The sequence below is a fragment of the Chrysoperla carnea genome, chromosome 2 (genome assembly GCF_905475395.1).
Source record: "Chrysoperla carnea chromosome 2, inChrCarn1.1, whole genome shotgun sequence".
Classification (NCBI taxonomy): Eukaryota; Metazoa; Arthropoda; class Insecta; order Neuroptera; family Chrysopidae; genus Chrysoperla; species Chrysoperla carnea.
This window is the reverse complement of record NC_058338.1, coordinates 7,937,959-7,950,149: the sequence shown is the minus strand read 5'-3', so window position 1 is coordinate 7,950,149 and position 12,191 is coordinate 7,937,959. Positions and strand designations below refer to the sequence as shown.

The following is a 12,191-nucleotide window of genomic DNA, read 5'->3' as shown; positions in this document are numbered from 1 at the left end:
CCTTTGCCTTTTTGCCCTTGCAATAACACATTTTTAAGTCGCATTTATTACTAAAACTTACGATTTTCGCAAAAAATGTTTTTAATAAAAAATGCTAATTTTTTTTATGAGGATCGACTTTCTAATATAAAATCATATTCTATCTCTTACTATTTTACTTTTTAGGATCTCAATTGACTATTAAAGCCGTAGCTAACTACAAAAAGAACTATTATCTTTAATATATTAAAATGGCCCATCTTGTATAGATAGAAACATTTATATGAATGTGTGGGTAAGAAGAAATATGTATATATGTTTACATTAAGATATATTTTGAAAAAGCTAATTCTTTTTCTTTTTGAAAAAGCAAAACAATTTTGACTGTCAAAATTATTCCATTACGCTATTAGAAACATAAGTATGATTAACTGAAGAATTCGAGCTTGTTTATACAAATTTTATTAAAATAATTTTATTTTTTTTCAGTTACAAAACTTGGAATTCAAAAATCATGAACCTACTGCAATAAAACAGACATCAATAATTTAATTTTTAATTCAAAAATTTATTAACAAAAAATCAATAATTCAAGATGTATTCACATATAAATAATAATCGGACATTTAATCAAATATTCATTATCATATCAATCATAATAAAATTATTATTAATATCTAGTATTGTGACGTATGTACAGTGTGTGTCAACAAATGAACATGTAGTGAATATATTTAATGAAAATATTTATACAAATATAACAACAAGCACTTCAACGACAACAACAAGTTCATCGATTATAAAATTAACTAAAAATGATAAAAGTATTAAACAAAAGAATATTAATAATGGATTATTATATAGTTTTACAACGGATAAGTTTAAAATGGATACATCTATTATTGATTTACCAGTAATGAAATGGTTTGGTAAATTATTAGATCATCATGATTGGACCGAACAATATTTAGAGGATACTAATCCTGCATGTCATCAAGATATTGTTACATATTTAACAAATTTAAAAAATGGTACTACATGGGCAATCAAAAGTAAGTAACAATTCTTTTTTGTTACGTTTTTTGTGGTTTAAATTTACCAAGGCAAGTGGTGATGAGTGAAACCAAGATATAGAGCAAGACCATAGTTGACTGATTGAGTCTTGCATTATTAGTTTTAGTCTTGCAGAATCGAGTCTTATTTTTGACCATGAATTAATTTGAATCATATTTTGAACTTTTAAGTTTCGATTGAGTTTTATTGTATTATTTCAGTATTTATCTAATGTAATGAGTATTAAAAGTAAGACTCCAATACTTTTACTTGAAAAATATTTTAATAGGTCAAGTGGGTCTCAATTTTTAAAAAATCGAAAAAATCGGGAAAAATATTTTGTTTCTGATTTCGATAAAACTCTGTATACAAGGTAATTTTGATCCAAAAAATACAAAAATCAGGTGTATGTATCGATTGGATGCATAGTTTCTGAGAAAATCGCTCTTTGTGTCCAATTTTGGGTTATATCTCAAAAAGCACGCGTCCAATCATTAAATAAACCCTATTTTTGGATTTTTTGGATCAAAATTACCTTATATAATAAATTTTATTGATATCGAAGGTAATAAAAATTTTTCGAATTTTTGAAATTTTCTTAAGGGGTACCCCTTAGAAAAAATCGAAAAAATCGAGAAAAATATTTTGTATCCGATTTCGATAAAACTTTGTTTATAAGGTTATTTTGACTCACAAAATACAAAAATCAGGTGTATGTATCGATTGGATGCATAGTTTCTGAGAAAATCGCTCTTTGTGTCCAATTTTGGGTTATATCTCAGAAGGCACGCGTCCAATCATTAAATAAACCCTATTTTTGGATTTCTGGGGTCAAAATTACCTTATATAATGAATTTTATCGATATCAAAGGTAATAAAAATTTTTCGATTTTTTGAAATTTTTTTAAGGGGTACCCCTTAGAAAAAATCGAAAAAATCGAGAAAAATATTTTGTATCCGATTTCGATAAAACTTTGTTTATAAGGTTATTTTGACTCACAAAATACAAAAATCAGGTGTATGTATCGATTGGATGCATAGTTTCTGAGAAAATCGCTCTTTGTGTCCAATTTTGGGTTATATCTCAGAAGGCACGCGTCCAATCATTAAATAAACCCTATTTTTGGATTTCTGGGGTCAAAATTACCTTATATAATGAATTTTATCGATATCAAAGGTAATAAAAATTTTTCGATTTTTTGAAATTTTTTTAAGGGGTACCCCTTAGAAAAAATCGAAAAAATCGAGAAAAATATTTTGTATCCGATTTCGATAAAACTTTGTTTATAATGTTATTTTGACCCACAAAATACAAAAATCAGGTGTATGTATCGATTAGATCCATAGTTTCTGAGAAAATCGCTCTTTGTGCCCAATTTTGGATTATATCTCAAAAGCCACGCATCCAATCATTAAATAAACCCTATTTTTGGATTTCTGGGGTCAAAATTACCTTATATAATAAATTTTATCGATATCGAAGGTAAAAAAAATTTTTCGATTTTTTGAAATTTTTTTAAGGGGTACCCCTTAGAAAAAATCGAAAAAATCGGGAAAAATATTTTGTTTCCGATTTCGATAAAACTTTGTTTATAAGGTTATTTTGACCCACAAAATACCAAAATCAGGTATATGTATCGATTGGATGCAGAGTTTCTGAGAAAATCGCACTTTATGTCCAATTTTGGATTATATCTCAAAAGCCACGCATCCAATCAACGGATACCGTCTAGGGATATGCTGAAAAATGTATTGCATATTATCATTAGTGATTTACGATTGATTGATGATTTAAGTTAATTAAATTTTGCACTGCTATATACAAAATAAAATAATCCAGTTATTTCTAGTAATTCTTTCCTTCGAAAACAATACTAAAAACTTTCTTATATACCAACCAATTCAATTATTATTTGAGTTATTAAACAATAAAATTTAAGTGGTCTTTCATCAGATTGTAAATAAAATAAATGCTATAGATTTTTGTGCTGACGTCATTTTTATTTAGAAAAAGCGCCACTATTTACGAACACATTTTTCTGACATACGTATTAATTTTACAATCGAAGATGAGAAAAAGTCTGTAAATAATTCCACGAAAGTTTATTATCATATATTCAAATAAATAGAACTTCTTACCTTCTCAAGTTTATGTTTAAAGAGATTGAATTGTTCCTTTAGAGAAATTTAGCGGTTCCCTAGTTTATTGGTAAAAATTAATACAAAACTTATAAATTCTAAAAAAAAGTATGCAAAATGATCCTGTTATGAGCATTTTGCTCACACGTAGTGTCAGTGACGTCAGCCAATCAGTTTCCTTCAGTTGATTATTGCTTGACCATGATCCTTGATCCAAGCACTAGTCAACTGAAGGAAACTGATAAGCTGGCGTCACTGACACTACAATTTGACAGATATTTTGAACAGTATAAATTGTGGGTACACGAAAATATCATTGTGCAGTCCGCCACCAAATTAGCAACGAGTAACATACATAATAAGAGCAATTACGATCAGCTAATTCATACTGATGATGACTACTTGGTAGTCGAAATAGGTATTTACAAAATACAAAAAACTGATCTAGGAAATTGGGGTAAAAATCGAAATTTATTTCGAAATATCCAAGAGTTCTCATTTATTATGTTCGATAATATTTATAATTTTTTGTGTTTTTCGGAAATTCTCTTCTCTATTTTCTTTTATGGTTTTTTATCGGGCCAGCACGAAATTGAGTTTCTCGTCAATGAGATTTATAACGATCTCTGTGTTGTTGAATTTCATTTCTTTTGAAATGGTATACAGTCAAACCTGGATAAGCGAGAATTCAAGGAAGCACAATCCCATTCTCGCTTATAGAGGTTTCTCACTAACCCGAGTTTCTCACTAATTCAGGTACATGGGCAGCGTTTCTCTCTTATAGAGTTACGCACCAATAACAAGTCACAGCAAGTACGGATGTTCCGTCTAATAAGTTATAGTTCCTCCTAAATAATATAAATAAATAAAGCTCGACTGTCGCTTATAGAGGTATAGATAAGTAGCAGTCTCACTTACGGAGGTCCATGAGAGAAAAACGACTCTCTCTTACAGAGATTTCTGCTTCTCGCTAATAAAAGTTTTGGGAGCTTAAAATGACGGGTCCTGGCTATTACTCTCACTTATAGAGTTTTCTCACTTATCCAGGTTTGACTGTATTCCAAAATTTACCGGTTGAAATTAAAACTTGGTTTCCTTGATTACAAAAGTTTATTATTTATAATTTTTATTTATTTATAACAAATCGACTAATAAACTAAAATCAACCCATTACAACAGGCTTTATATAGGCTCTTAAATAAATGATATAATCCATACCTATATGCTTTGTGCAAACAGAGAATAAATTGGATAGTAAAAAAACATCTTTTTTCTCGAAATTCTTTTTCAATATTTATTTAAAGTCCATTTCACGTATTCCTGTTATTTACTAGATCTAGCTGGTAGCAAGAGCATGACATTTTGGGGGTATGTTAGTATAATGTAGTAATCTTATGAATGCAGTGTTAGAGGTTTAGTAAAACTCTGAATGAAGTATGTGATTTATGCTTGTATTAGGTATAACTCTGAAAAGTAAGTTTAAAGAAAATAAATCATTTTCAATATAAAAGTTATTATACCATGCATATATGAAATATACATAGTATATTAAGTTTAGTCCCAAGTTTGTAACGCTTAAAAATAATGATGCTAGGAAAAAAATTTTGTCATAGGTGTTTAAAAATCACCTAATTAGTCCATTTCCGGTTGTCCGTCCGTCCGTCCGTCCGTCTGTGGACACGATAACTCAAAAACGAAAAAAGATATCGAGCTAAAATTTTTACAGCGTACTCAGGACGTAAAAAGTGAGGTCAAGTTCGTAAATGAGCATCATAGATCAATTGGGTCTTGGGTCCGTAGGACCCATCTTGTAAACCGTTAGAGATAGAACAAAAGTTTAAGTGTAAAAAATGTTCCTTATAAAAAAATAAAAAACTTTTGTTTGAAACATTTTTTTGTAAACATCACTGTTTACCCACGAGGGCGTTAATTAGGTGTATTTAAAAGTGAATATCTTTTGTTATTTACGTGACGTCAAAAAAACAAACGATTGCGCATCAACACTGTCTATACATTTTTGTATATGTTATGTAATAAAGAAATCAACACTGACTATGCATGGTATTTGAACAATTAACTCAGTTAATTGTTTCTTTTCACTTGTTTTGTATCTAATTTTATGTCAGTTCTTTAGTTTAAAATTATAAAATTATCAGCTTTACACTCCCTATTGTCAGCTTTACACCTAGAGATCCCTGTGAAACACGATTCGGGGTAGGGAAAGCTTTAGACTGCCCTTCTAATTGTTCATCATCTTCTTATTAAGTTGAGAGAATTTTATTTTATAGCAGCATTTATGTATAACATCCCTAAATATTATAAATGTGAAAGTATGGTTGTTTGTTTGTTTGTTACGCTTTCATGCAAAAGCTATTGAATGAATTTAAATGAAACTTTACAATGATATTGCTCATACACCAGCATAACACATGAGCTATAATTTATAAAGATATACTAATTTTTTTTCCAATCCATTTACGTAATAACCTGCGTAATATTGTGTATGTCAGGGATGAATAGAGGCATTTTGACGTTGAAACTCTGACGTTATTTACGCCATACTTGTATTCCTACAAATTTCACATCCCTTACATTTCTACATTTCTTACATTTCCATATCCCTTAAATTTCTACAATTTCCGATCAAAAACCGCTTGGTTATTATGAAACACGTTATTTATGTTAAGAGGAATTTCATTTATAAGCCCGTATAGAAAGCGAAGGTCGTAAGAACAAATAGTTTTTGGCAGCTGAATAAGTGAGATAAGGAGTAATATTTTACTTAGTACGTTATTATTTTCTTAGTACGGATTATTTACATACTTGATTAAGTTTTTTGTTTTTAAGTTTGAAACTATGTTAAGCTTAGATTACACATCCAACACATCCATCCCATGCACATATAAGTTCTATATATATGTCGCAGTCAACTAACTTAATTCGTAGTTCAATGAATAGACTAGACTTTGTACAAACTAGCGGTCTCAGTGATATTCATTCGTAGCGTCAAATATGTACAACATTTAATGAACTGGCTCGATGATGTTTAGGCCATTCATAAAATATGGTGACAATATGACAAAAAAAAAAAAGAAATATCTGCCATGCAAGTTAAACTTTCATTGCCCTAGTATAAGATTTAAAAAGAAGGTCATCTTTTTTTCGACACTGCTTCCTGATGCCACCTTCAAAGTGTGTTGTAGGTTTCAGTGCTAGATGGCAGAAAGTGTGACAAAATTTAAAAGACAAAGCTAGACAGGCAAACAGTTAAACGTTATCGATTCAAGTTATTTTTCTAGCTGTTTTATTTTTATTTATTTTTCACAGCTAGACTAAAGAGGCTAGACTTTTCATTCAACGGCTAGATAAGCTGGTTGGATGCGACAGATAGATAGAAAAGACAGGTATTTAGTTTAGAAAATCCTTTAACATGTATTATAACTGTACCCTTGTCGTGATACCGTTGTCTGTGACTGATTATGTAGCATTTCAAGTGATTTGATTTACGAATGAAAATAACATTTATTTTCATGTATTGATAGATATATACAAAATACTAGAGTGATACCCACCGGTTTCGCTGGGTTTAAAAGTAAAGATTGATAAAGATTGCTCTTGCTTATCCCCTTTCTATAACACTCGAAATAATAGTAAGGATTGTTTTACACAGGTAAAATATATGTATGGTTTTCTATTTTTTTAACTGTATAATAGTAATTATTCATTGAGTATATCAGAGAAGATGGCCTTGAAATATTTTATATTGACTATTTTTATTATGTTATAAATTATAGTTAATGTGTTATTCTGATATATCAGCTATATTGCTGTACAGTTTCATTAAAATCCATTCGCTAGTTTAAGCTTACTTTCGCATTTATAATATATTTATTTATTTAATGAATTCCAACGTACCACAACGTTCCACTTTTTCCTAAAACTTTTTGTAAATTTTTCTTACAGTCTGCAAATAATTACTCTGTTCGTTGTTAAATTTATTATTCATTTTTTTTAAACTATGAAAAACTACCTTTAATATTTTCCATAAAATTATTTTTTGGTTTGTTTGTTAATATTTGTTCTCTATGAAAACAAATACATTTTTTGCTCCAAGGTAAATTCGAGTATACTGACAAAAGCAGAAAAGTATGTTTTTTTTTATTTTCTATACATTTCGAAATACAGTCAAACCTGGGTAAGTGAGAACTGGATAAGTGTGAAAACTCTATAAGTGACACTAATACCCGTCATTTTAAGCTCCCAAAACCTCTATTAGCAACAAACAGAAACCTCTGTAAGAGAGGGTTGTTTTTCCCTCATGGACCTCCGTAAGTGAAACTGCTACTTATCTATACCTCTATAAGCGACAGGCGAGCTTTATTTACTTATATTATTTAGGAGACATATTTACTACATTCGTACTTGCTGTGACTTGTTATTGCTGTGTACCTTTATAAGAGAGAAACGCTACCCATGTATCTGCATTAGCGAGAAACTCGGGTTAGTGAGAATCCTCTATACGCGAGAATGAGATTGTGCTCCCTTGAACTCTCGCTTATCCAGGTTTGGCTGTATATATTTATGTTTGTTTAAGATGCTAGAAGATATAAATGTATATTCGAAAAATTTTAATCATAATAATGATAACGTAGATTAATTCGGAAGGATCTCACTATTTCAGAAAAACATTTTGATTAAACCTCATTCATCGGCGGTTTTTGTAAAAATTTTTCTGTTTACATATTGTCTACATTAATAAAAGTACCTATGCGACAAAATAATGATGGTGCGATTTCGCAGAACTCTCACTCAAAAAAATGACTTGCAAATTATTTAATGTTAAAAAAATTTAGTTTATTAGGTTAATTAACTGTTTTGGGTATTTCCATGATATCTAGTTATATAAATCATTATCTGCTCGTTCGGTATAACTCTTGTGAAATATACTTAAACTAATGGTTAGTAAAATTTCTCAGAAATGAAATTAAAAATGTGGTTTATTTAATCTTACAATTAAATTATTTCTTATTTTATTGCAGACATATATTTAGGTATGTAAGAAACATTCAAAAGTGAACACTACCTACTCTAGTCCGCGTGACAGCACTCTTTTTGTTAAATGATTAATACATGCTTGAAACTTAGTAAAAAAATTTCTCTCTTCGACTATTTTCGATAGTGCTACGTTTTCAAATTAGCATAATTACGTCATATTTAAGTTATCGGTCTGAAAAAACGCAACAGAGAATTTATAGATTAGCACTGGAGGCCTCAAAGAACCTATTAGCACTGTAGGTCTCAATTTTTATACCATGCATATATGTAATATGCAAAGGCATACTAAGTTTAGTCCCAAGTTTGTAACGCTTAAAAATATTGATGCTATGAACAAAATTTTAGTATAGGTGTTTATAAAATCACTTAATAAGTCCATTTTTGGTTGTCTGTCCGTCTGTCTGCCAATACGATAGCGCAAAAACGAAAAAAGATATCAAGCTCAGGACGTAAAAAGTGGTCTTGGATCCGTAGGACCAATCTTGTAAACCGTTAGAGATAGAACAAAAGTTTAAATATAAAAAATATTTCTTATAAAAAAATAACCAGCTTTTGTTTGAAACATTTTTTCGTAAACATCACTGTTTACCCGTGAGGGCGCAAATTAGGCGTAAATTGTATAGTATGTATTATATGGGGATATCAGTTATGTATGTGTGACATGTATGTAAGTGCAATGTAATAGAATAATCAACACTGATTATGCATGGTATTTCAACAATTAACTCAGTCAATTGTTTGTTTTTACTTCACTTTTTTATATATTTCTTCCCATTTTTAATTCGTAATTCCAATCCGTTCAAGATCCTCTATTGTGGCTCCCATCCATCTCTTTTTCGGCCTCCCTCTTGCGCAAGTAAGTCTTGGTCAGCAGAGTTAGGTCCTCGTCCTGGTAATAATCATGTCGAAGGGATAGAATATTGATATTGTCATTCGTCTTGAAAAATTTGAAAGACCAAGACCAAGACTGCAAGACCGAGCAAATATATTTCGAGTGTAATGGATGAAGAGATAAGTGAGAACGAAGAAAGTCCAGAAAAGCGAGCGAATAACTGCGCGTAAATAATTATGCAGTTAATTGTTATGATCGGATATCAATTCCTCATCGATGCGTGCTCAGAATTCAAAAGAAGATCTCTTGCGCTGCGAATGATAGTGTTGATGGTATTTTTATGATTGATTGATGTTCGGTGCTATTATCAGTTGATCGGAATTTTCAACTTTTACTCTACTCTACATACCTATTCTTTGTATGCTTGGAAATAATGTTAAAGTTAAATTATGATGTTTTATATAAATTTCTTTTTTTTTTTTTAATGTTAAATAAAAGTAATATTTCCACATATTATATAAAATCCATTGATACATCCGTGGTTCTTACAGTCACTGATGACGTATTTAACAACAATTTATAATATCGTATTATTATTTAAACACCTTACTTACATTTTCAATTGCAAACATCAGGCAAGCAGCAAGGCAAAGCAAAAAACTTTCTCAAAACTTACGTATTATTTTGTAAAACTGGTTTTTATAACATTATTTATAAATTGTAATTTTTTTCTTATTTCATTTTTTAAAGTAAAAAATATTTACACTTTTGTAGATCAAACGTATTTTTGGTTCCACATTCAAAAAATATCGATCATAGGAATATTCCAATCAAATTTGGGAGAATTTAATGAAGTTTTGGATGTAGGATGTAGGATGTAGGTGGCATTATGCTAATTTAAGCTTTATATCTGTCGCTCTATTAGCTCAGTTGGATAAGGCGTAACCAATTCCGTACGCGGTTTGCATAGGGTAGCGAATTCGATTCCCGCCGTCGCAACAAAATTAATTTAATTAATAGTTGTGATGGGCTGGTGTAGTGCATGGTATATGCATGAAGGAGGTGCATTCAGCCTCTAAAATTGAGAAGATGATAAATTAAATTATCAGCGGAAAGGTGGTAAAACACATATATGGTATCACAATGGGCTCTATAGCCTAAGTGTGTCCTTCGTGGACAGCCAATATAACCTAACCTAACCTATGTATGTTGAAAAATAATTTTTATATGCGCAAAAAAGAGGCTAATTTTTTAAAAATCATTGATTTTCCACATTTTTCCACAATTTCCTGAAATTTAATCGAAAACTTAAAACAAAAGTAGGTATCATTTGTCTTTTCATTCAATGAAAAAATCAGCTGTGTCTAACAGGTATAGTTTACATTTTTTTACTCGTCCCGCTGACATTTTAGCGTTAAAATCCCATCAAGCACTGTCACAGACCCCCTGTATTCCAGAACGTTTTGAAAAAGGATACTTTGTAATCCGAGAAATTACACAACAAAGTTTCAACAGATTACAAAAGGCTTTCTTATTTCAACTGGTCGCTTTTTGAAACAGGTCAAAACGTAAAGATGTTGTTAAAATTATAAATTCGATTTACGATTAAAATTTGGATTACAAAAAAACAGCATCCCAATGAATAATCTCCTCAACTTTTGAAGATTGATTAAATAAAATAAATATTAACGAATAAATCTGCCAAACAAATCAAATCCAATTATAAAAACATTTAGACGATTTTTATGGCATTTTAATGGTTCTTTATATTTTGGTTCAATAGAATATCAATTAAGAGAAAGAAATAATAATATTATTTATGTTTTTATTTTATTTTTAAAATTATTATATTATTTATTAGGGTAAAGTGTACTACCCTGGATATATTTTACCTTTAATCATTCTATCGATTTCAAAAGATTGGGAACAATCAAAGTATACAAAGGGGTGGCAAATATTTATGCTTAACAACATTTATTCACAGAATTTTTTCCCTAAACTGCACAGTTTTTAAGAAAAATTAAAAAAGTCTCCAACAACACGGAAAGTTAGGTTAGAGTGGCTGTCCCTGGGGTGGGACACACTTAGACCAAAGGGTCCGTTGTGATACAAAAAAAGGGTTGGTCTTTCCCCGGCCACTACTCCATGAACCATTTAAAGCTGTATAATAACAGCAGGAGAGCTTTGACGACGACGGACTCCAGATGTTTATGTATAAAACAAACGATCGAAAATTTTGCGCCCGATAACTTTGAGACTGACTATTTTTTCTCTAAAATACATACTTTTCAAGTAAATACGAAAATATTGAGGAAAAACGTGTCAAATCGTTGATTTTTTCCGAAAAAATCTTTTTTTCTGCGAATATGAAATTTTTTTTAAGGTACAAATTGGCATTGGGTAGCATTGCCGCACCAAAAACATCAGTAAATCATATAAAATTTAATCGAATTTGATGGGATTGACTATAGAGTGATCTGTAAAGATAATATGTTTAGGGAAGAGATGATGGATCACACCAGGGATCACACTGTTCTAGTGCTATAATTTTTGTATTTTTACACCTTTGGGTGCACAAAATATCCATGCATATGAAGTCGTATTTTTTGAGTTAAAAAGGCACAAATTTTTGTCACAAATATAAGTACTATTTAAAATGTCTCCACACAAATACTAATTTAAATGTAATATACTTTATTTCGTCACCAATAGATGTCAGGAAGAGTCAAATTTTGCAGTCAATGCTTCAGTTTTTCCTGAAAACACAGATAAAACAACGTTTTCTAAAAATAAATATATAACGTATTCATTTCCATGGATATGAAGAGTTCATATGCATGGATATTGTGCATGGATCCAAAGGTGCTAAAATGCTCACTGCATATCTAGGTTTTTATAAAATTTGCATACTCAAAAAATACACAGTGTGAAGAAATAATAAACGTACAAACAAACTCAATTTTATTTGTTTTTATACCATGTATATATGAAATATACATGGTATATTAACTTAAGTCCCAAGTTTGTAACGCTTAATAATAATGATGCTAGGAAAAAAATTTTGTCATAGGTGTTCATAAAATCACCTAATTAGTCCATTTCCAGTTGTCAGTCCGTCCGTCTGTGGACACGA

The 12,191-nt window shown here is 30.2% G+C and overlaps 1 protein-coding gene across 1 annotated transcript in view; it reads left to right on the top strand.

The window, feature by feature from the left end:
* Positions 1 to 865: 865 nt before the first annotated feature.
* The window catches only part of LOC123291410 (nose resistant to fluoxetine protein 6-like), a 55,863-nt gene continuing 44,537 nt past the window's right edge, over positions 866 to 12,191 (top strand). The window contains exon 1 of the mRNA XM_044871685.1: positions 866 to 1,031. Coding sequence (XP_044727620.1) covers positions 866 to 1,031 — 166 coding nt within the window. The remainder of the gene's footprint in view (positions 1,032 to 12,191) is intronic.